Raw genomic sequence first — 24,536 nt, forward strand, 5'->3', positions numbered from 1 at the left:
GGAGCTCAATTGTCTATACTGTTAAATTATTAGAATAGTTCCTGGCATGGTTTTGAGTTATGCCAACCAGCCTTTCCCCAGACGGTTCCTAGGCACAGTTAAGCATGGACCAAAGACTATTCCCAATAAGCAGTTTGCATGCGGTCACCTTTTTTGGGAGGCTGAGAATTTAGTAATATGGACATAGGCCACTCTGTGCCTGTTGGTCTTGGTGCCAAAGGAACATTTCCTGTCCCATTTAATTTCCTAGCACAGACATAGCTGCTGTGTTACAGTCTGATCCCTGCTTTGTTCCTGTAGCTGTGCAACTGGGCATTGGTCTGTACTTAAAGTCTGTGGCAAACCGAAATGTAGTCTTTTGTGTCTATGTTACTCAACCCCATCCTTAAACCTCTGTTTGTCTTTGTCTTTTTTGAACGGTATGCTATTCAGACAGCAACTATATTTGGAAAGGGAAAGATGGAAATTAAATGAGACTGACAGAATGCCTAGATCTTCTGTTTGCATTGCTAGTGAGCAGATACTTACCAGCAATTTAATTTTTCATCATAAACAGGTACCATGAAGTGCAGGATTGAAACTCCTGGGGCTAGATGGTCCCAGATAGCAACATCTGTCAGGTATAATAAGGCAGAAAGCTTTATTTCAAAATAAAGTTCTCTTTCTTCTTATGACTCTAAATGCAGATCTCCCCTTGTTTCTCACTGAGCACATTTCCTTCTTTAGGAGGTCAGACACAGCCTTGGTAGACTTTTGCAGATGTTCTTCTCCTTTCTGATGCCTCTCAGATACACATTTCATCCTAAAGTGCTGCCTAAATCTATTGGCATTTAAATTGTTAGAAACAGTGATCTGCAGCTACTGGTATCATTCTTATCTGATATCATCCCATCTTATCTGGATAGTGGAAACATAAAATGTGCACTGGAAGAGGAGCATAGTTACTCCTTTAAGTACATACTCCTTCCAGTGTATGATTTATTCTCAATCTTTTTGTATGCAGCTTAATCTATGAAACAAAAATGTCATAGGGTATCCTCAGTGCAGGAAGAGTGGGCTGAGAAGCTAAGGGGGTAAAAGGAGCTAATGTGGCCTGGGAGCATTTGGAGGCTGTTGGAAGAGGAGGGGACAGGGTGTGAAATTTGGGGGAGTTTGCGGGTGCAAGGGAGCAGACGGGGAACATGTGGGAAGTCAGAGCACATGGGACATGGCGGGGCAGCAGTCTGTGTCCAGCTGGGCGTTTGCACATGAGCAGCAGTGGGTAAGGTATGTTCAGTGACGCTCTCACAGGGGCCACTGGCAAGTGGCAGAAAGGCAGAGGCAGGGGAGAGGAGGCAGGATGTCGGGGGACAGCTTGGGGGAACCTGGGTGGTGTAAGAGAGGAGCTAAAGAGACCAGGCAGGGTGAGGAGAAGCAAGGAGGAGGCAAAGGAGGGAAGTTTTTTAGATGAGAGGACTAAAATGCAACATGGTCACTAAAGCCTACAATCTCCAAAGTATTTAGGAGTCTTGTGCTGAATTTAGGATCTCTGTCAGCATGTGAGCGTGAACCCCTTTTCCTGCAGAGCAATCGCCATGTGCCACATTACGTGTGCATCAGATTTTCAGGAGAGGCAGAATTTAAGTGAAAAGTACCAATGGATGTGCTTGCTTTTTTCATCCTAAAAATGGGACTTTATCAAGCAACTCTTTATCAAGTGCTCTATCTCTCAGGGAGAGCCTGTCTCACTGGTGGGATGGCTTACCTAAGCAAAGCATTTTTTTCATTCTAAGTCAGAGCTGTGCTAAAGAGGAAGTGATGATCTAGTTGTTCAGCCTCACCATATCCTGTGTTCAGAATAATTTTCATTTCTACTTATCTGCAAATGTTAATGGAATGTCCACAAATATTTTCTTGGTTTCTATGGTAAGAGAAAGAGAGTGTGAAACTCTGTGTCAAAACCACTGCATCATCTGCATCATCCTGTGCTTTTCAGGAGAAGACCCTGACCACTAGAGGAGTCATCTGTGGCATTACTTGTGTGCAAACTGACATTTAGTACATTTTGATCCCTTTCAGGTTCACATTTTGAAACACAGACTTGCATATTATAAACCATAAAGGTTACTTGGTCACTTCTACAATTACACAGTAATGACAGAGTATATCAAAACAGCTCAACACAGATTACTTCCTCTCTGACTGTAAAGCAATCAGGCATTTGCTGGAATTTAACTCTAAGACTTTGGAAATAATTTTTTTTTTAAGGGCTAAGTTTCCAAATTACTCAGAAGTAAAATCTCCCAATCCCCTGTGTATGCATGCATGGAGCGTAGCAGGGTGCAAATGCTTGGGGAACTGTGCCAGTAAGTGGTCACGTGGGAGAAGCAGCTAACATGCTGTACGCTTCCGCAGCCTTCTGAAAACAGCACTGTTCCCCCTGAGCAAGCACCCAGGGACCAACTATGAGCTGCGACACTTCTCTCAGGAAAGGAGCAGCTGCCCTGTGCCGCATTTCCCTGGAAAAGGGACTTCAGTTTGGGGCATACTTTGTCAGAATTATTCAAACTGCCTTGCAACCATGCATCCCCCAATCCTTTGCCTATGAGAGTGCAGAACCCTAATGTGGCAGGGCTGGTGGGATTGGGAAAAATAAAGTACCCTTTCACTCTGTGTGAGAACAGCAGTGTGGATCTCAAACCAGGAATCGTGAGGTTTGGTGGTATTCCCGCAGATCAGAGATCACACAGCTCTTGCTCCTGACACTGCACCCAGCCACTGACAAACAATAATGGGTTGAAATTGTTATATCTAATTTCTCAAAGCACAGTTTCTTCAATAAGCTTTTCCACAGATGTACTGGGAGAATAAAAGTGCAGTTCAGTTTGAGAGGTGTATCTGCATCAGGAAAAATATGTATGTGTTTTAGGAGGAATTCTCTCTGACTCAAATAGGGCAGCTCCAGTAAAAATCCCTGACCTTCAGTTACATTTGTCTCATTTCCCTAGAGTGACTCTCTGAATAAAGTCTTCTGGTTTTTATAGAGGGAAATATTTTGGAAAAGCACCACTGGTATGGTACCAAATCAGGAACAAGACAAATGGAGTTAAATAATGCCCAACTTCCACACAGGAACCTGTTTCTGTGGACAGGTATCTGGAATTCTAGCTTGCCCGTGCAGTACTTTGCACTGTGTTATTGAACTGTTTCAAAGACAAATTTTATGAATAGAGATCAAAGTGTTTAAGAGGACTGTTAGCAAATATGACCACTTGTGCAAATATCCGTGAACCTCCCTTCAATAGCCCTTCAGTAGTTCCAAAGGCTGTCAGGGCATGTAATGATTGTAATTAATGTTGTATTTGCTTTTGTTTCAGCTGGCTTTGACCAGCAAATTCAGCTGATTACTTCCATTGTTATTTTTGCTTAGAAGACAATTATATTGTTATCATTAAAAAAACCCACTCTTCTTACACATTTCTTTGTACTGGTCTTGAAATTCAGAACTCACTATCCTAGTTAATATAATTTTTAAAGTTATTTTTATTCTTATCCTTGCACTTGTTTCTTTTCAGTGTTTTTGCTTTGTTTCATGTTTCTCCTGAATGCTGCATCTCCCACCTTTGTGTTTGCTGGAGAAACAAACCAATAATTGTTGAGACCCTTCCTGCCCCCAGATTAACAGTCAGACGTTTAAATTATAGCACACACTAAGAAAATATTGGTATTTAGCTGATGATCATGTGTTGTTATGGCTGGATTATAACTGTATTCAGGAGCAGGATACTCCTGTGTCTCTGAGATTATATTCTAGCAACATAATAGCTCCCGCAGGACTCTGAAGAAGCTCCTTGTGTTCTTCTGTAAATATACTGAAGATACAGTCAGCCTCATCTGTATTTGGTCTATTTGTGGGAAACAAAAGGATAAATATAAACTGTCCCATCTCTGTTGTGGGTCCAATGTGGACGACTCATCAAAGTACATCAATGGAGCAGTGCCAGTAAAATTCCCACTGGGTCTCTACAACATGTTGCAACATGACCACCAGGACAAGAACAACCTAAAAGCAGACGCTTTATGTGGCATATGTCCCTGGGAAAGAGTGTATCATTTGAAAATAAATTGTGAGAGAAGTTAGTGCTGGTCTACCAGCAGCACGTGGGCAGAGACAGTCACACAACTATAAAGGTCAGGAATCTGCCAAGGATCCCTGTGCTGTGTTGCTCAGTTGAAAACTGCCAGTTTAAGGTACCTCTGTGTGTGAGGAAACTACAGTGGACAGCACTGAATGCCTTTGGTAAGGGACAGCTTTGAGGAGGGTTTGACTTAATCTGTATCCAACTGATTAAAAAAAAAATTGTATATTTTCTTCAGTTTCTTCAGAGAGAACTTTTGAGACAGGTCATACATGTTTACCCAGCTTGGTCCATACACTTGAGCTAACCCCATTTCTTTTACAAAAAATAATACATAAACTATGAAGGGCTTAGGACAGACATGGGTTACAGGTTCTGATTTGTTCTATGGGTAAACCCACAGTATTCCCTAGCTTATTTGCTTCCAGTTTGGCTCTGGTGACTACATCTAAGGGTCTACAAAAGTTGTTCAAGAAAAGGAGGCCTTGTTCAATAGACTAACGTTTGCCCTATGGAGAGTCCAAATCTCCACTGGAAAGTGTTTGGGGTCTGTAAACTGCAAAAGCTTCAAAGAGTTGTTCTGGTAGTGTGCTGTGATACTGTTGTTTTACACCAATGCTGCACTCTGATACTGTATTTTTGTTGTACCCTGAACTGCACTGTTCTTGACAAGAAGTGGTCTCATTTCTCGACTCATCATCACTGCAGCTATCCATACTGAGATTTCCCATACAGGACCCTTTTCTACGCACTGGCCAAATCAGTTTGCCCTAACCTGTGAGATTTTACAATTTGGATTAAACTAAATGGGAGCTGTATGAACAACACTTACAAAGTTGTAATTCTGTAGCTGAGCTGTCTCTTATGTTCCTTTTTGTTTTACAGGTTGTTACTTTGTGGTATAGAGCTCCTGAAGTTTTGCTTCAGTCCAGCTATGCAACACCAGTTGATCTTTGGAGTGTCGGCTGCATATTTGCAGAAATGTTCCGCCGAAAGTAAGAAATACAGTTTTATTTTCTTCATGTTTTTCATATGAAATTTGAAAAAATGTGCAGTAATGTCTGGTACAATACACTGGATCATGTTTATATTGGAAAGGCCTGATAGGATGTTCTATTTGCAGCGCAAAATGCAAATGCCCATTGTGAATTCATACTTGTTGCCATCTTGGAGTCTTTCTTTTTCTGATGGGAGTCTGCCTCAGCTCTTGGTAAAGCCTGTATGAGCATTGTTGTATTCCTGTTACACCTGAATCCAAATGCAGATAAAAGTGGGCTAGAGAGGCTGTTGATCCATTTGAGTAAAGCTGGATTCTGGAAAGGATTTACCCTGAGGAAGGCAGGGCATGGTGATCAGCAGAGTCTTCTTGCTCTGGAGTTCATGCATTGGAGCATCAGGTGTTAGCTTGTAGTCCCCTCTTGGCACATTTGAGATCTCAGAAGTCACTGTAAAGTTGATTTCTAGAGGTAGGAAACAGAGGTAGGATTTTTTTAAGAATAAACTATTTAGCCTGAGTGTAGGGTAACAGAGATGTTAAATGTAGTCCAAAAAAAAGGTAAAAGACTCTTTTTTTTGGCTGGTTCGCTTAAATTGGCTATCAGAACTATCTTGTTACAAAATATTACAGCTGGATGCAGATGAGTTGTGAATACGAGAGGAACACTTGTGTACTGATCTTTCCCCATGGAAGGACACTAATATGGAGGTTGTACCATATAGGGTGTGGAGAGGAACAAAGCCCCAAGAACCTTAACAAGGTAAAACTGTCTCAATATTAACCCAATCACATGCATTTTGGTTGAGCTTACTGCAAAAAAAGTGAATATTGTCATCACCTGGGTGATGATCTCCGTGTAGAAACTGTATAGCATTTTGTAACATCCACTGTGAAATCAAAGAATATACATAAAGAAAATATGAAAGAAAATGACACACTGGGCAGCCTAAAAAGCAAAATCAGTATAATTTACAAGAAGAAGCCATGCTGCAAGGGCCTTGAGAAACAACTATTTAATTTATGTAATGTGAAGTTCAAAATACTAGTTGAAGTCTTGCAAAATAACTTTGGGATTCTACTACTTATTAATGTTAGTATATGGAAAAATCATTTTTCTTGGGCTTCTTGCCTGGTCAAACGGCCTGGGTAGAATTATTATACTCCACCCTCTCTGTCTCTGACTCAGAAATGAGGTCAGAAAATGAGAAAAAAAAAAAGAATGTGGATTTTAGGAGTATCAATTAAACCCTCCATGGCAAAGTTTTGAAGATTTAGTCTTATCCCATTTACTGCCAGGTTCACAATAGCATTAAGCCATTGATATTTTTTCTGATTTAAATAGCAGAGTCAACAACTTCATCTGCAATAAGAGTGATAGAGGACAAACAACTGAACATAGAACTTTTTTACATGCTCGAAACTCTCATTTTTTTTTGTCATTTAATTTGCAGTCTTCTGACAGATAAGAAATATTGCCATATGCAAGCACCACCAATTTAATTTTATTTTTCCTTTTATGATGTAGGAGCCTCACTGACTCTCCAAATCCAACATAGTACATTCATTTAGGGACAGCTTAATTTTCTACTTGTTTACAAATACAAATATTACGTTAATATTACAAAATCGGAGATTTTTTTTTTTTTTTAATGAAAATGAGATCTGACTTGAAGCAGAGTTTGATAAAACCAGGACTTCTATTATTCTTGCCAAATGCAGGGTCAGTCTGACATTCTCAGTCCTAAATTTGGGAAACTGTCAAAAACTGTAGAGGTCAGGAATCTGCCAAGTCTGTATGTACTATGTTGTTGCATTGGAAACAATATGACTTTCGCATACTTCAGTATACAAGCATGATTCAGAAGACTAATCTCAAGGCTCATTGCCATAAAGCTACAATGAACAGTACTGAATGCTATCTCCATGGACTGTTGTATTGGGTTAATGTTGCAATACTCTCTGTATGATATATGTTGTCTTTCTGATTCTCCTGATGGATTGCAAAAGAAAATCCATGTTACTGTGACCTTGATAGCAATAAACCGTAAAATTTTGCAAACTCCATGGATTATTTCCAAAAGATTGAATAAATGCAACAGCTATTTCTGCTGGAAAATGGTAGTGCCCTTGGGTAATCACCAATCTGCATTTCCACTGGTGCTGATAGGGTAAGAGTACAAGAATGCGGCTAAAGCTTAGAAGTAGATGTTGGTTTGACATTAAGACAACCTTTTCTTTTTAGTGTCTTACTGGGTACAAACTTTTTGCCTTCTTTCCCCACTCTTTTTTGCTTTCTCTTTGAAAGATTTTAAAGCTCTATCAGTTTTAAGAAATGTATTGAGACTCCTCTGAGCTTTTTTACATCATGGAGACTTCACTGGAACGGGCTTCAAGATAAAACACTACACAGAATCACAAAACATATCAGAATGCTGTTTATGCCAAGAAGACATTTGACATTTTGAGTTTGCTAGAATATAGCTTTGTAGGCTGTTACAAACATAGTCAGGTTGCTGTAGGTTTGGACAAGTATAGGAGAGAGGTGAGCTCTGTATGAATGGTCCAGTCCCTATGTTACAGCTTGCTATGTCCAAATGGAAGGCAACTCATTTAATTTATATCACCCTTAATCCAAAACAGTTTAAGACAAATGCAAACAAAGTATTTGTTTAAGAAATAGTTTTGAAATACACAAAAGTGTATAAAGGAATCATAGGCAAAAAAAATAAAATAAATATATCTCTGTCTAGATACACCTAGAGTAAATTTGAACATCTCTCTCATCTTGGCTGATTCAGCTAAACAAATGACACTTCTCAGCTCCTCCTGCAATCTGAGGTTTGTATAAAGTCATAGCTATATTTAAAACATGGACATTTTAATTATGGTGCAGATTTGTAGGCTTCTGCATACGTGAATGCACAAAGGTTATATCCTGAAAACCCTCACACAGATTCCCAAGGATGCTGCTCCACTCACAGATCAGCAATAAATTGCTCAGTAGTCAGGTATATGTGTTATGTATGCAGAAACTATTCTGCTTTGTGCATCTTTTTCTGTCCATGTGCACTGCTGATGAGAGCACCCCCAAATAAAGCATTACTTGAAAATTTCCTTATGTGGTAGTTTCAGTTTTTAAATTTCCTGTCTAATTAAGTAGGTTGCAGTGACTTCTAAACACGTTTCGATGGACTGTCCTTACATAACTTAAGTGTAAACATATTTGTCACAGTGACTGTTTTCTTTGTGATTTAAAAGCTATGGTGCATTGATAATAATAACCAGTAAGGAAAATTGTAAAGTATGGTATGGCTTGTTACCATATGACAGAATCCTTCAGATATAAAGCTGGCAGGATTGATGGGGGTCCAATAGCATGGGGGCATCCTTTGATACAGCAAGAAGATTAGAATTTTTTTATATATATTTTTAGGTAAAAATAAGGATTACTTGCAAAAAGGTTTCACTCTTGAGGCTGAGCATTTTCCTGGCCAGAAGGAAAGGGCCTTGTACCTCCTACGTAGTGAAAAACTCATTATAAAGGCAAACATGGGAGTAGCATCCACTTCTGTCTGGATACATGAAACTCTTCCAGCTGGCCCAAGGACTGCTGGCAGCTCCAAAGCAGGAAGCCATGACCAGTGTTTTAGGGAAGAAGGGACTGTCTCTCTTCTTGCTTGTAATACTTAATCAAGGTGAATGATTGTGAGAGGGGCAGAAGACTGGAATCTGAATCTGGGTGAAATGATCTATAAAAGAAAGCAGGGATCACCAGTCTTGGACTCTCTTCTGAGTAGGCAGTCTTGAGAAAAAAATGTCAGAATGTTTCAATGCGTAGTTCTTAGTGCATCTATATATGCCCAGTCTTCAAAACCACAATCCTGTATGATTGCAATCCTTCATCGACTAAGGTGTTAGTAGGTGTGTATGTGACACTGAGTCAGATATCTATATAATAATTCCAGCTAGGCAAGTTTAACTATAATACTGCAGAAGCAACTGAGCTTGTCTTCCTTTGTAGTAAATATAGAGCTAAAAATCATCAGAAGAGACCATCAGTTTTTGTAGCCTACCTTATCTTTACAGCCCAGTACAGCTGAGGAAGTCATACATTTGAGAGTGGCCAGTGTTGTGACTGCATGTGTAATCTTCACAAACATTACAGGTACCAATTCAACCCCAAAACTTGAAAGATGGTCCTCTCCCAAAAACCATTTCCACCTCCCCAAACCAAAAGTAGAACAGTATTATCTCAGTGCCCCAAGCTTCATCCAGCCAAGAGGAAAATTAATTCCATGCACATGGGCTTCTTACTGAGACTGTTCATGCACCAGCTCCGTGGTGTTTTAATCAGCCTGCTGTTGCTAAGATCATCAGTCCCAGAATTTCATAAGCCACAAGATTGGCACAAATAGCATGAGGTTATTATTTATTCATTTTTAAATATTAAATCATGGTTTTAACAGTTGTCTCATTTTTCAGCTTCCTCTGACAGGTCCTAATAGATGTGATACAGTTATTGCATTACCAACCATGCTTGAAAATTGTAGCAGCAGCAGAGACATGGGACTCTACTAAAATACCTATGATGGGACAAGTTCCCTGGTGGGCACAAACAATGGGCAGAGGGAAGCAAGCTATAGGCATATAAGTTATCTTCCAATGGTATAAATTTGTCCTATTAGGGGAGTTACATCACTGTGTGTAGAAAAGCCATGAGCCCAAGACTTTTTTGCTCTAGGTAATGTATACAGATGTGATAAAATCAAAGCTTAGAGCCTTGTCTGGTGATCAGGCTTTGATGTGAGCACTGGGTTTGGGACCTACAGGCTGCCTTTAATCATAAAACATTTAACAGGTTTAAAAAGACTAGCAATATACACATATTCATTCTTAGATACAATGTCTTACAGTATAGAGTAATTATAAAGCATCTTACACACTAAATTATAGTAAATCTTTATTCCCCTTTCCAAACAAGCCATAGGTTATTAGTAGAGTTTGAAATGCAACCGTCAGATCCATTGCATGTACTTTTTCTGTGTTGACTAAAGAACCAGGTGGTAGGATAAGTCTGTGGAAGGAGACGAGGCACCCACCTGCCTCTGGATTCCACTTCTACTTGTGAGCAAGGGAAGAGCAGTCTGCTCTGCAGCTTAAATTTCAGTTAATGCCTTGTGGGATAAATATGGTCAAGTGGTTGCAGAAGAAAATAGCCAAGTGTAACAGGAACAACTGTTTTTAAGCTGTCTCCAAAACCTGAAGATGGCACTTCTATCACTGAGTGAAAAGAATAACTCTTTTTAGCTGGATCCTGTAGTAAAGTGTTGGCTTCACTGAAATCATTGCTGAAATTAACCCTGACTTCAGAGGGGAGGGGATTGTAACCTCTAGAAACAATTCAGTGTGACAGAGTGGCGTAAAGAGTGGCAGAGCTAATCTCTGTTAATGTGCATAGTACAGAACTTAGTTGGAGTGATCTCTGTAAAAGACAGTGTTGCAAACTGGCAAGGAGGAGAGTATATTGCATAGCGTTGTCCCAGCTTCCATTCCTTGCACTTCTTTCAGTGATCCTGAACAAGCTTTCAGTTGTCTTATCTGTGAAATAAACCTTGACAGGTAACTCCCAGGACTGTGAGACTTTCATTCAAAATAAGGGTCGCAGTGTATATGGGAGATATGAAGAACTGTCACTTGAAGAGCTGAGGCTGGAATTCACAGTGTCTCTCTTCTGGTCTTTATGAGACTATGTAGCCCAAGCAAAAGAGGGTGTTCAAGCTAAATTTGTAATAATTTAAGCCACTCTGCTAGTATGATTGTTGTTATCTGTCTGCTAAAATATCACAAACACACAAATAAAAAGGTAGCTTCAAAGGAAAACAGTCCATGAGTATGTGAGCTATGTGAGCATGTCCTTACTCAGAGAAGGAGGTACACACTCCCATTTGTTACCAGTAGGCAGCAAAGTGATAACTCATAACAGAGCCTGCAGGTTCTGTTGTGCTTTGAATGAGACAGGCAGCTTTTATGGTGGAAGAGATCTCCAGTCCAGTTCATCGCTGAGTCTGTTCTTCTAACTAGCATCAGTTTCATCATGCACCCATTTGGTCTGAATTAGCTGTTCCTATAGGTGCTACTCTCCCACAGGTGTAGTCTTTTAAGGTTGCACTTTGAAAAAATTAGGTATACATCTGGCAATGTGTGTTTAACAGCAGAACCACAGGTTCTCAACTGCTTAAGCATGTTCTTCATCTGGAGAATGAAGTAGAGAGGACAGTGGGCTTTGGGGAAAGCGATTCACAGAAATTCTGCTGTTGCAGAGAATTGCTTGGAAATTTGAAGTACTGTGTCCTTTACTCCAGACATATCCTGGGTCAGTCATTCCTTGTGACGAGTTACTTTGCTGTTGAATGGTCTTGAGGAACAGAAAACGAATCTGTAACTTTGCAGATGCATACCTGGCAGGAGGATTTATATGTACTAAGTGACCATCACTTCAAATTAAGTTAACAGTATGTCATCACTTAAAAATGTTTTCCATGAATATTATTAAATTATCCAAAGCACTGAGGGAGCAGAAACATTTGTTGAAAGCCTATAATCAACAGTAAAGTATCATATACTGGAACATTAGCAGCAAAATACTATGCAACTTAATATGGAGCTTGTTTTTCTAAGTACAGTACATATTCTTGCCATAGCCCAAGTGCATCAGTGCAGGCAAAGATGTGACTGAAGATACTTTTGTTTGGACAGGACCAGAAGAGAGAGACCACATATTCATACAACATGCCGTAAAAGAAACTCTGTCTCAAACTGAAATCAGTGGATAAACTCAGCATGATTTATGTAGGGTAGGAAATCATGGAAAAATCACCAGGGTTTCTGTAGGGAAGGATTATATTCCTTGCCTTTTTAAAATGGTCTTTATTAAGAGTTGTTTTGCACACTGTTGTGAATTGTGACCAACCTGGGTTTTTAACTTCTTGCTACCTGTATGGATATTGCAGATGATATCCTGGTCATGCTGAACACAAGAGAAAGAAAGGCAACTCTGACTGATAGTAGTGAAGACTTCAGTTTGGTTTTACCGTTCTGCACATACAATAGTACTGTGAGCAGAGTCTGAAAAGAGACTCTAATGATAATAAAGAGACTCTAAAATATGAATACTGCCATGTAAGGAATTGTGAGGCATACTTCTATGACACAGCTTTGTCTCATTTCAGATGCATTTTAATTTTTTGTCAGTTAGTTTCCTGTACTTCAGCATACCTGATCATTCAGTCCTCACTGTTTTAAGTGGGCACTGTAGCTATGCAGCAGTAAGAATATTTTACTTTGCCTGCTAGATCCTGTATCTCTCCATACAGTAAAGTTTCTACCTTTTTTCAGCTGTTAGCTTAACCTTCCCTTTTCATGCTCTGTTCTCTTATTTTCAACACATTTCTGAAATGCCTTTCAAAAGCAGAGAGAAAAGAGAGCTGTAATATATTTTCAAATCTTCTTTATGTTGGAAAGAAGAGAGAAATAGAGGGAGCAGGAGAGGAATCTGTGAAAGGAAAAAAAAAAAAAGGATGTATAAGTGGATATTGGGAGGGAAGGTGTAATAAAACCAAGACAGTACAGACATCTAAGCAAAAAGCAACAGCCATGAATGCTGCTTATAAGTTGGGTTTTCTGTATAAACTGGCAAACATCCTAAATGTGGTTTAAGAGAGAACTGTTCTCTTTATCATGCAGCAATTTTAAACACAGACTTTGCAATCGTATTATCTGGTGTTTTCCAGTGAACCTTAAACCAACATATGTAGTGGACCAAGAGCTTGAAAGTGTAATCATTCATTTGTCTCTGCTCACAGTTATATTTTGGTAACAGGAAAATTAAAACAACAACTTTTTTTTCCTTTTCTGTTTTGTCTTTGTTTTAACAAGCAATGGTGGATATTGCAGCTTAGAACTGTAAAAGCTACACAGCTTGATTTGCAACCTTTGAACCAAGGTACTGTACAGTTCTGGCCTGAGTTTGTTTTTGCCATTTTTGGAAATTATCTTGTTTTGTTACAAGAATGATTTAAGTTGTAAGTGCCATAAAAGTTCATCACAGTCCAGACCAACTGTACTGGGAGAAGGTTCGTTGCTTGGAAAGATCTTGTCAGCATTCAAAATTCTGTGCTTTGCACTTTTCCTCCTTTATTCTTTTGCCATTCATGTGCATATGGGTGTGTGGGAGGCTGATGGTTTTTCCAAACCAGACCTAATAAAATAGGATTTTTTCTTCCTCCCCAGATAAGTGGACAGCCTATTACAAAGATTTTTTTCAAGTATTTTTTAAGTTGAATGGACCCAAGCCACAATTTAGCTTAGTGACCTTAGTGATCTGATGGAACAACAATGACATTTTGCTTCAAACTTAACTAACAAAGGCATGCAGAAGACTGCACTTGTTCATGTTATTCCAGTTTTCGGATAAGCAGGATTGTTTTCTGTTTAATCTGACCTCCGAGGCAGAACTCTCATTGGCTTTGCGCAGAGGACAAATGCAGATTAATGGAGAGAAGGGCAAGCAGTCAGAATTATACCACTAATTATCGAGTACAAAATGGATGTGAGTTTCCAAGACAGCATCACCCCATTAAAAGTAAAATACCTTGGGTTTTGGCTCACATTTTCCCTCAAGCCTTTTCTAGCTGATATCTTTCTAAGTGTCTACAGTTGGGCTGATTGATAGCCGTTAGTCAAATCCAGTAACTGTATCGGTCTGTGGTTGGAGATGAGTGGTGAGTGAGTGCCAGGCCATTCACTTGTGGTTTTCCTTCTAGCTTCCAGCTGTGCCAGGCTTTCAGTCAGAGGAATAGATCTGTTGGTAAGGGAAACCGTTGATAAACCATAGAAACCAAAAACTGTCACTACCCATGACAAAAAAACAGAAGGGAACCTTGAGGCAGGGGTAAGAAGATCCACAGAAACGGTGTTAGCTGACCAAGTTTAATTTGACTATTAAGTTCAGGTATGGGGTCACGTCAGGCCAGGCAGTGGCCAAGGGACTGGGGCCGGGTGGCTCTGGGCTGGCAGCCGGCAGCTGCACACAGCTCAAGCCCAGCGGGAGCTCATGAGAGAGCTCCCCTCCTGGAAAGCTTCCTGTAGCTTCTTCACACGCAGGTGGCACAGCACTTGTCTGAAATCCCCCTGAACATGTCATCCTTAAAAAAATATACATTCCTTAGAGGGGTGATATTCCAGTCTGTGACAATCTGGATTAGCCTAGCCAGAGGTCAGAGGAAAAGACCTTGCGGCTAGGAGAAAGACCACAACATGTCAGTCATGATGCAGATATTTGTAAGTCCTTCATATTAACATTGTAGCATTTGTAATGGACATTTGGAAATGCAGCTGGCAGCAGAAATGCCTGGGTCCCTTGCGCGGAGCTGTGCTCAGCACAGCTGCCAGCTAGTCGTTGTGAAGGTGCACCACCTTTGTGTCTTCTGGAGCGTCTCAAAGGCAAGTTCATTCCTGGGATAAGCCAGAGAAGCCTCAGGGCTGCTTTGATGGTATCCCCAGCTGCAGATGGCTTCCAGCGGTCACTCCACCAGCCAGAGAAGAGGAGAGAAGCAGAGCAATGTTACCCGTGCCCCTTCCTCTCCAGCCCAGAGAGGGATAGCCAGCTGTACACTGCCCAAAGACTTTCCTTTTGAAAGGGTCTCCTGGCTCTTTCACACAGCTTTCCTCTTCAGGAACTTGGCTGAGAAAGGCTTTGCTTTTTGCCTAGAGTTTGGCTGCGGGAAGCTCTGTGTACTTTTGTTTGACTCGTAATAGAACCAAACATTGTTTTTATTTACTTTTCTCTTTCGTAAGAAAATAGCTACAAAAAGGTATTTAAACTCCAAGTGGGTGTACGGGATCCTTTCCTGGACACTGGTGCACTTGGAGAGGTGGGAGAAAGACTAGATTTTAACTGTGGCTCATGTTGCTGAGCTCCCAAGTGTGGGGGGTTTTCCAAATTGTCTAGTCAGAAATTTTGATCTGGGCAGCTTTACTGTTTTCTGTATTTGATTGTCCGGAAAAGAAATCTAATAATTAGCTACCATTGGTCAGTCGTAAAAACAGTATGTAATAGTTCAGAAGTATATAGGACAAATCTGTCCCACATTTGTGTTTTCTTTTCAACAGCTTCGCGCTAGCACGTCTCCATATGTATGTGCTCACCAAAGCTATTACATGTTCTTTACACCTAAAGAAAATGATGAATCTGCATGAGAAGTGGAAAGTGCACCTAAAGGAACAGACAACAGCAGGAGTTTAAAAAAGACTAAGGACAGCAGAGCAAAACAACAGCATTCTGAAACATTGTACTATTTTGTACCAAGTATATAATTGGCTGTGAGAGGAGAGCTCAAAATGTCAAAGAAAAAGCAAAAGGAAGTTTGATATTTAGATTTCTGGAAAACCATTTCTCCAAGGGAAATGCAGTGCCCAGAGGCAGCTCCCTGCTGCCTTTGTGGAAAAGCTTACCTACGCTGCAGGGTTCAGACCACTGCAGAGAACTTGCCAGCTGCTCTGGGAGTCTGTGCTTTGGCTGCAGTTGCAGATGTCAAAGACCTAGATAGAGTCCGAATTTGGGGAGGAAGGGAGGTGGCCCCAGCCTGTCCTGCATGTGCATGCTGACTGCCACAGAGCTGCACACGTGGTACCCTCATGTAGCTGGAGCCGCCTTTGCCATCAGTCCTCAGGGTCCTGCTGTTGGCTGTGTACTAAAAAATAGAGAAGGGGCATGGCAGGATACAGCTCACACGAGTTCCTGTCCCTTCTTCCTTTGAAGCCACAATTTGCCTTGTGATATGAATACACGTGTTGCCTTGCTGCTAATTTTTGTTTGCACAACGCCTGTGGCACTGCCAGCACATTCACTTGCATGCTTTGCTTGACCTGCTGACACGCTGGCCCTATACAAATGAGTCCGTGTGAGACACAGCCACCATGGTACACTGACTCTGCTAGAGACAGAGCCAGGATTTGACAAGTCAAGAGCTCTTGATGTCAACATGTGACATGCCTGGCTGCCCTCTTATGCTGGCAGCGTGCTTCATTTTGCAGTCTTTGAGGAAACGGCAGTCTGGCTATGCATGGTCAAACCATATGACTTCTTCCAGAAACTCATGCATAATGTGCTCTGCTTTCCTTTTATAGATGCACTGAATGCATACCGTCCGGAAGCAACTCTAAGACAATCTCTGATGCAGTATTTCTTCTTTTACTTAAATGTTCTCCATATTCATAGCTTCCCTCCTAATGTATCCAGGTTTGTCAGTAATAAGTGCTTTTGGTATACAGACATTTGTCAATTAAGAATTTCATCCAAGGGATTACTTCATTTCCACTCATTTATTCTACTGAGCTGGAGTAAATTGGCATGAAGATTCAGTTTCTATTGATTTTGACCAAGTCTGAATCAGTTACCTGAAGATAAATGACTCAATCAGCTATATCATCCAGAATTTGACCAACTATAGTGAATTATCACATATTTTTTTATTAGATTATGTCCATGAAACAGGTTTTATTATTATGCCAGTACAGTATACACACTGTTCTATACAACAGAATAATTTTTAAGTGCTCTTAAAATCCAAATAATTGGAGTGCAAGCCTTCAACATCTAAAGAAGTATACATAGCAAGAGATTTTTCAGTAATGTTCATATCCATAGCTGTTAAATTAAGTCTGTTTGGCAGTGATGAATCATACTCTTCTGCTGTAAGAATGAAGATACTCAGTTACAACTAGATCTAGTCAGACCATTAGCAATGAAAGAGTGTATGTACAAAGTCAGAACTGTATTCTAGCTGAGTGTCCTACCCTGTGAGGCACAGAAACAGGCTTGCCTACTTCTCTCCTGCCTTGGAATCAGTTTTCCTTTTCTGGAAAGTAATTGCAATAGGAGAAGTAGGTGTTGCTTTTCTAGATCTTTTAAGAGTTTGATGGTGAGGGCACTTTGCTGGAAAGTGAGAGCAGAATTTAAAGAGGGCCCAGACTTTTTGGAAACCTCTATTTTTGGCAGACACTCCAGCCACAACTGTATGAAAAGCAAGGCATAAAATGGCTTCCCATGGAAGGAAGCTTTTAGTCGGTTATTCACTTACTCCAGAAGAGGATTCTGTATTTTTTAATTCTGAGCAAATCAGAATTTTTTCAGAAATGACAGCCAACTCCATCTAGATCTTGGGGAACTTGGGACATGAAGGTGATGAACAACCTGGTGATGTGGGGACTGAAAAGTTCAAGATGTGGGGTGGCTCAAGGAGCTACGGGTGCTCAGCATTTCAGAGACTGAGGAAACATTCATTCTGTAAAGACAGAGTTGTATGTTATTTCCATTAAAATAATGTCAAAAGCCAATAGAGTTGTGCCACGGACAACACAGAAGCAGGGCTATGGCGCAGTAATGGTAAAGCAGAGATAACAGCATAAAAAATTTTCTTTACTGAGAGGGTTGTCAGACATTGGAATAGGCTGCCCAGGGAAGTGGTTGAGTCACCATCCCTGGAGGTATTCAAAAAGCGCATAGACAAGGTACTCCATAACATGGTTTAGTGGGCATGGATGATGGTTGGACTCGATGATCTTGAAGATCTTTTCCAAACCTAAATGATTCTATGATTCTAAAAGTTGCCCCAAAAAAGATTCAAGTAGGAAAAAAAGATTTCATGTGAAATCACTAATAGCTGAACAGGATAAGTAACAGGAGAGCTCTCAACAGGTGAACTCAGATCACTATGCACTGTCATGGGCCAGTGAATGTAAATCTTACAGCTTCTCTGAGTAACAGAGTGTATTCCATGGAACAAAGTATTGCTTAGGGCAAAGTTGTATTTAGTTTAACTGTCCTTTGAAAACTGTATCACTTTTCCTTGCATGGTTGCTATACATACCTTCTACCTTAAATGCTTATCTCAAGTTTTTCTGCAGGTGTTTATTAATTCACTGTAAGCCAGCACAGCTGCTAAAAATTAAAGTATTTTCTTCACACCATCCTTCTAATACACTTTCATGTCTTTTGACACTCAGACTCAGCAGCTGGAGAAGAAGTTTGAAGTTGAAATTTTACCTCTGCTCACATAACAGTTTACTGTTTAGTACTGAAATGTTTTCCTTGCCTTTCTTGTCTGAAGGGTTGTAATCCCCTTTCAGAGATTTTTTTTTCTGACCAAGAGTGTTTTATTACAGCTGAAGGTGATGAGACATATTAGTTGCAGGGGGGCGGCAGTTCTTATGTTTCAGGTTTATCTGAAAATTTAGAAAGGCTTAGTGCAACAGGTGCCATTAACACCTAATATGGGGGCAACAAAAGTGATCATAGATCAAAACATGTACTCAGTACCACATAGGAGCAGCCTAAGCCCAGTTAGAGAGAAAATCCAAGGATTCTCTCTCTTAGATTGTAATGTTTTCCCAGAGGAAAAAAAAAAATAATCCAAATAATCCCTTTTTCTTGGATTTTATTCCGTGTTGAGCATCTTATGTTCTAGATTGTGTAGAACATTTTGAATTCTGTGTTTCCCTTCAAATATGGAAATTTGACATCTATTGGAGCTCTCTTGTCTGAAGGCTCAAAGAGTGCCCATGTGCAGCCTCTGTTACCTCATTATCACTCTGTCACTGTACTACCGCAGATGACAGAAAAGATTTTTTCTTTCAATTTTTTTCCAATGCTTTTTATAGTTGGATATTTGCTTTTTTGCCTTACTCTTCCCAGCTGTAGAATTAAAAAAAAAAAAAAAAGTTAGACTTGTAAATTAGTCAAATACATGTACCATCTTCTGTGTAACTCATAATGATGGAACTAAAGCATCATTTGTAACACTGTCCTTTCTCATGATTTTATATTACATATTTAGAGTATAAGCTCTTTTATCTATAGGGTATACTTCAGTCTGTGAAGCTCCTTGCTTAGCATTATTGAGAAAGAAATAAAACCCTAGAAAACCTGGGAACACATACTTGGATTGTAATTTGCTACGTATCTTTGGCCAGATTGAATGAACCGTTATGTGTAGTATATGTGTTCCTTTTACATTAACTTGCTTCTCCGTTGATATAGAAGAATCAGGGATAGGTAAGAGTTTCCTTCAGGCAATAATTACATGTGCATAGACTTTCAGCTGATACAAGAATGACAACACTGTTACACGTTTGGTTAAAAAGAGTTTATTCCAAGAGAAATCAACCTAATGGCACAAAATCTTTTAGTTTAAAGCTTTATTGGGAAAACAATCTAATTGAAAATATTCAGTTTGTGGAACATGAATTGGTTTTCAATTAGAGGGCCTCAGACTTGAAAACCTATTACATATCCCCTTGATTAAAACTAGTTCCAGCATTAGAGGGACCCTCAGAGCAAAGTCCATTTTAGAAGGATTTTTTTATACCAGTAAATATGGTAAATATCAACTGATAAGCTTTCTCAGAGTCATCTTGACATTGCAAGAAAAGTTGTGAAACTATAAAAAATTAATTCTGTATCTCTGAAAATTGTGATTTGAATAGATTTTCACGGTGAAAATTCACACAGGATAAAGGAGTAGATACTTCATGTAGAAGACTGCTTTCCTTTCATTTGCATAATTGATAAAGACTAGGAACAGACTCAAACTCCTATTGCTTACCTTGAAGGTACGTCTTTTGCTGTGGTATAGATGTTTTAAATCCACTTCTTTACAGCATTAAGGAGCACATTCACACTCTGACTAAAACGTGTCATTTTGGAGTGCTGTCTGCTAGATTTTTAAGTGAGGACTAAATTATGAGTTAAATGAAATGAGTGGTGAAAAACAGCTCTGGCATGCTCTGGAAGGAGGATTTCGATCTCTACAAGGAAAATATGGGCAAATTTGTTCACAGGCACAAACACCTGGAGGTGAGTATTTTCCTGAGCTCTGCACAGGCACACACACTGCCTGCACACAGCAACCCGCACACTGATTTGCACCATTGCTTATGTGAGTGAACTGGAGAGGAAGGAGCCCTCTTGGCTCCTGTCCATCCACATAGGACAGCCTTTATCTTACCCATAGTTCAATTACTGCCTTCAAACCCTAAAACGGAGTTGCACAAGAAGAGCAAAGAAGCATGGCAGTTTTAGAGAGTGCAAGTTTAGAAAGGGGATATAAAATAGATTCATGAGAGAGAAGAGAATACAGAAAACTAAATAAGTGATCATGGGAAGAGCATGACCATATTGTATTTGTCATACCAGTAGTTCTTTCAGGATGCTATAAAAATGCAGAAGCCTGCAGTTCAGTTACATAATTAAGCTTCAAACTGCTGACTGACAAGGTAGATGTAATTTAACTGTGTGCAATGATGAGGTGGGTGTTTAACACACAAATAGTTAAATCATATTGTTGGTACAACTGTCAGTACAAACAAGAGGAATGCTTCTTTTTCTACTCCAAGCAGAGACCATACATTTTTTTTCCTTTCCCTTTTTCCAGGGTCAGTTGTCTATGTATTTCCAGAACTTGCTTCATATGTTGGAACAATTTTCAAAATGCCAGTGTTATATCATGCTCCCTGAGCTAAGATAACGACTCTTAAAGCCCTGGTGAAATAAACCTACAAATCTTCTGGAAAAGCAAATGTCCACAGATAAGAGAACTGTGACGTGTGTGCTGAGGGAATAAGTGAAGGACATTCAACCTATCAAGGCTCTTCCATTACAAAAAGTAGTGTTAAATGACGAATGCTGAAGCAGTTCTGCCTGGGAACAGATGAGAACTGCCCATGTTAGAGCATACTCTGGTCAAAGATAATATCTGCACTTACCTTACTTCGGGGGTTTTATATATATATATATGTGTATCCTTCTGTTGAAGCACCTTTTTTTCTTATAAGAAGTTGTGCAACTAGATCTCACTTGGCTTGATCTTGGGGTTGTTGATGTCTGTGATAAAGCTCCCTTTTATGTCAGTGGTGGGGGACGAGGCCCATCATTCTGCTCCAAGGCCACCTGGGATCTTGAAATACGATGCTTACATGAAAGGTGCCAAGCAAATGTTAAGCACCCAGAAAAAGATCTTCCCTTGCCCAGTTCCTAAGGGAGCTTTGAAGATACTTATATTTTCTCTCATTTATGCTCTTTCTCTTGCTTTTTGCTGTATTTTTAATCAACAGCTGAATCGACACAGTAGGCTGGCCCTGCTTTGGTCGTAAAGCTGTACACAGTGCCTCTGTTTGGTTTCCCTTTTACTAACATTTCCCTTTCAGTTATGCATGCAAAGGGAACATGCATATCCATCTGCAAATACCTTGTGACTGGTCCACTTTACAACTCTGGCTCTTCCCAGGCTGCCAACCTGTATGTTAAAAACCCTCAGAAAGTCCAGCACATAATACAATTGTAATACAATCATTTGCAGCAAAGCAGTGCAAACTTTTCATGATGAAAACCCACACCAGGAAACATTCATCTGATGAGCAAACTTAACCCCCAAAGTGATGGCTAATCTTTTTTAGTGTGTTCTCTCTCACTGTTAATATTGTTTTCTATTTTACCTTTTACCTCCTTGTGCACACCAGTGGCTTGCAGCTTCCAACCACATTTCTAGTAGCTCTGGACCTGTACATGAACTGTCCTGAAAGCTCACTGTGCTAGTTGGGTCTTTCTGTCATTGGCTTTTATCTACACACAGCTCAGAAAGCCCCTTGCTTTCTCAGTTCAGGCAGAAATCCCATATGTTTCTTAGGAAATAGACTCTATGTGCATTTAGGGGTCAGAACATTATCTTTAGTTTTAGAATTCATTTACTTCATTTTAAATAGCAATGGGGAACAAATTCAACACACTACAGCACTGGAAGTTTGCAGTAGTTTTCCAGAAACTACATGTTTTCCTTTATCTGCTCTAACGGATGACATGAGAAACTCCAGAGAAAATAATTATTATTGCAATTCTTTTGATGTACTAGACCTGATTCTAATAATAGTTTAATACTGATATAGCCCAAATTATCTTAGAGATGTTATTCATGATTGTGGTACTATCCTACTTGAAGAATGATAGATTTTCAGTTTAAAAATTGGGCTGTTAAGACTAAAATGAGAAACTCAGGATGGCTGATCTGTTTTCTGTCAGATTTTAGCTGAAGAGTATTTTCTCAGTCGTAAAGTTTATCTATGTCATCTTTCTTCTTAGATGTAGGAGAAGAGAAGTTTCTTAAAAGTTTTGAGCAATTTGTGATCAAGTATAATAAGCTCTACATGAAGTAACTTCTTCCTATGCTGTGTCTGGCACCCACCCCCACAAAGATATTATTAAAGGGAAAGGAGAGGGAGAAGTACAAAAAATGTTACATTTAAAATGAGAACTCTGAATTGCACAACAGCTGAGGCAAGTCACTTGTGACTGGAAGTGGGTAACTGTCCAGAGCGTGCAATGTTGTCAGCTGTGGCCTATTTTCAGAGTAAAGTTTTATATTGTACTGTATTCATTTTACCTATCAGAAGAGCAAATGGCCTTCATCTTTAAACAGTGATACATATTTTTTCCTTTTATCTTGCCTTAGTTTCTCTTTTCATGCCTGCAGTACGGACTTGTCCAGGGGATCTGTCAAAGAGAAACAGTGGTGGGAACAAGAGTGAGGAATCAGCTCAGAAATAATCCCTCTGAATAAAGGTTTCTACAGGACAGTCTAGATCATGTTACTTCTAGTCATCTCATAAATCTAGATTTAGGTCTTATTTGTTTTTAATTCTAAAAATGAAAATATTTTCTTCATAACAAGTAACTAAGAATCTGGCAAAATTATTTGCCAGCTATTCATATTTTGTAATATGAAAAGAAAAAAAACCATAATTTAAATATATCTTTGAGTCACACACTATGTAGCTTGGCAGGTTTCCCATGGCACGATACAGGATTCCTTGGCAAATGCTTCTTGGCTTTAGCTTTTTTAGTTTCTTCACCATCACCTTCTTGTTCTTATACACAAAGACATACAAACTCCTAGACTTAACTACTATAACCTTACCAACTTCTAAAATTCCTTGTACCACTTCCATGATCTGCTGCTATATTCTTTCCCTTTACATTTTTCTCTCCACTCTGTCAAATTATCATGGACTTTCAACACCTCCTCCATCTTGTCTAATGCCTTCAAAGCAGCACCTACCTGTTCTGAAATCGCTGCTCTTCTTCCCAACACTTCTCCTTGCTATCTCTTCAACCAGACTGTCTAAGCCCTACTTGCCCAACAAGCAAGTTGTACCTTTTCCACCCATGATGCTCTTTTCATTTTAGGGGGTTCTTGTATGACTTCACTGAGTACATGTCGATTGCCAATACACAGACTATTCACTGAGAATATTGTATATATTCAAGTCAGTAATCAAGAGATTATCCTTATGGTGATAAGAAGGAAGGGGATGGGATTCCCAACTGCTGTTGTCACCACACTGAGCAAAAGGACTAGCAGAAAGAATCCAGATAGTTATTTTGGAAGTTATTTCTTGCATATCTGGAAAGATACAAGGCTTGTCTAGCCTTGGAGGCACTTGTATTGGAACTCTAGAATTGTCATGATAGCTCTGTAATACGTTTTGGTTAGAAAGAGAATTTCTTGACTTTCTGATCCATTTTACCTGATTAGTTTTACCATATTACCTGTAGTTTAATAAGTCAATGTCAGAAATGGAAAGATAGTTTCCAATCAGAATGTCACTAATGAGTTCAAAATGTCAGCCACTATCAAAAACCTGCAGAAATCTTTTCCTGTGCCTCAGTGCATGTGGTTTTATTAGACTATTTTTTTCTCTTGTGTCTGCACTGCAGTATAGACTAGAGCAATGCTTATCAATATCTTTAATTCCAATCTTTATGAAAATTCTAACTTTTCTTATGGAAAGTTACAAACCCTCTTTGCTTTGTAGACCAAAGTCTGAAAGTAAAGTCTAGAAGTAATATAGCCAGTTTACAGTTAAACCTCGTTTATCTCTTGGGTGTCCTTGCATTGTCATTGTATACAATACTTTTAGAATTGCTTGGGCATGTCCATGGAGTTGCACCAGGGAAAATTTTTTCATGGAGACTTGCTTAGGAAATGTTTATGTCTCAGTTTTTACTGAGTAGCACAGACATGAAACATGGTGTCTATAAAATAAAGTACTCAACCTCTCAGACACCAGTATCCAGTTCAGGTAGATAGAATATTCAGTGAAGGTGAAACTCAGCATGAGACAACAACATGAGCTGAGTATATTCCTTTGGACAAGAGAAAAGAGCCTAAAGTTGGTGCATGGTGAAATCTAATTTGTTCAGCTACGTATAAGCATGAGAGCCTTTCAGCCAGAAGATTAGTGGTGCAAGTCCTTCTAAACTATAAGCAGATGGTAACTTTTTCAGAATTTGTGAGGTTTTACATTGCAAC

General features: G+C 39.6%; 1 protein-coding gene across 1 annotated transcript in view; it reads left to right on the plus strand.

Moving 5' to 3' along the window:
• CDK6 (cyclin-dependent kinase 6) overlaps nucleotides 1-24,536 on the plus strand; it is a 125,251-nt gene that overhangs the window by 89,351 nt on the left and 11,364 nt on the right. Inside the window, exon 4 of the mRNA XM_010571100.1 lies at nucleotides 5,004-5,113. Coding sequence (XP_010569402.1) covers nucleotides 5,004-5,113 — 110 coding nt within the window. The remainder of the gene's footprint in view (nucleotides 1-5,003; nucleotides 5,114-24,536) is intronic.

Source organism: Haliaeetus leucocephalus, unplaced genomic scaffold (genome assembly GCF_000737465.1).
Source record: "Haliaeetus leucocephalus isolate CR32 unplaced genomic scaffold, Haliaeetus_leucocephalus-4.0 Scaffold0, whole genome shotgun sequence".
NCBI classification, from domain to species: Eukaryota; Metazoa; Chordata; class Aves; order Accipitriformes; family Accipitridae; genus Haliaeetus; species Haliaeetus leucocephalus.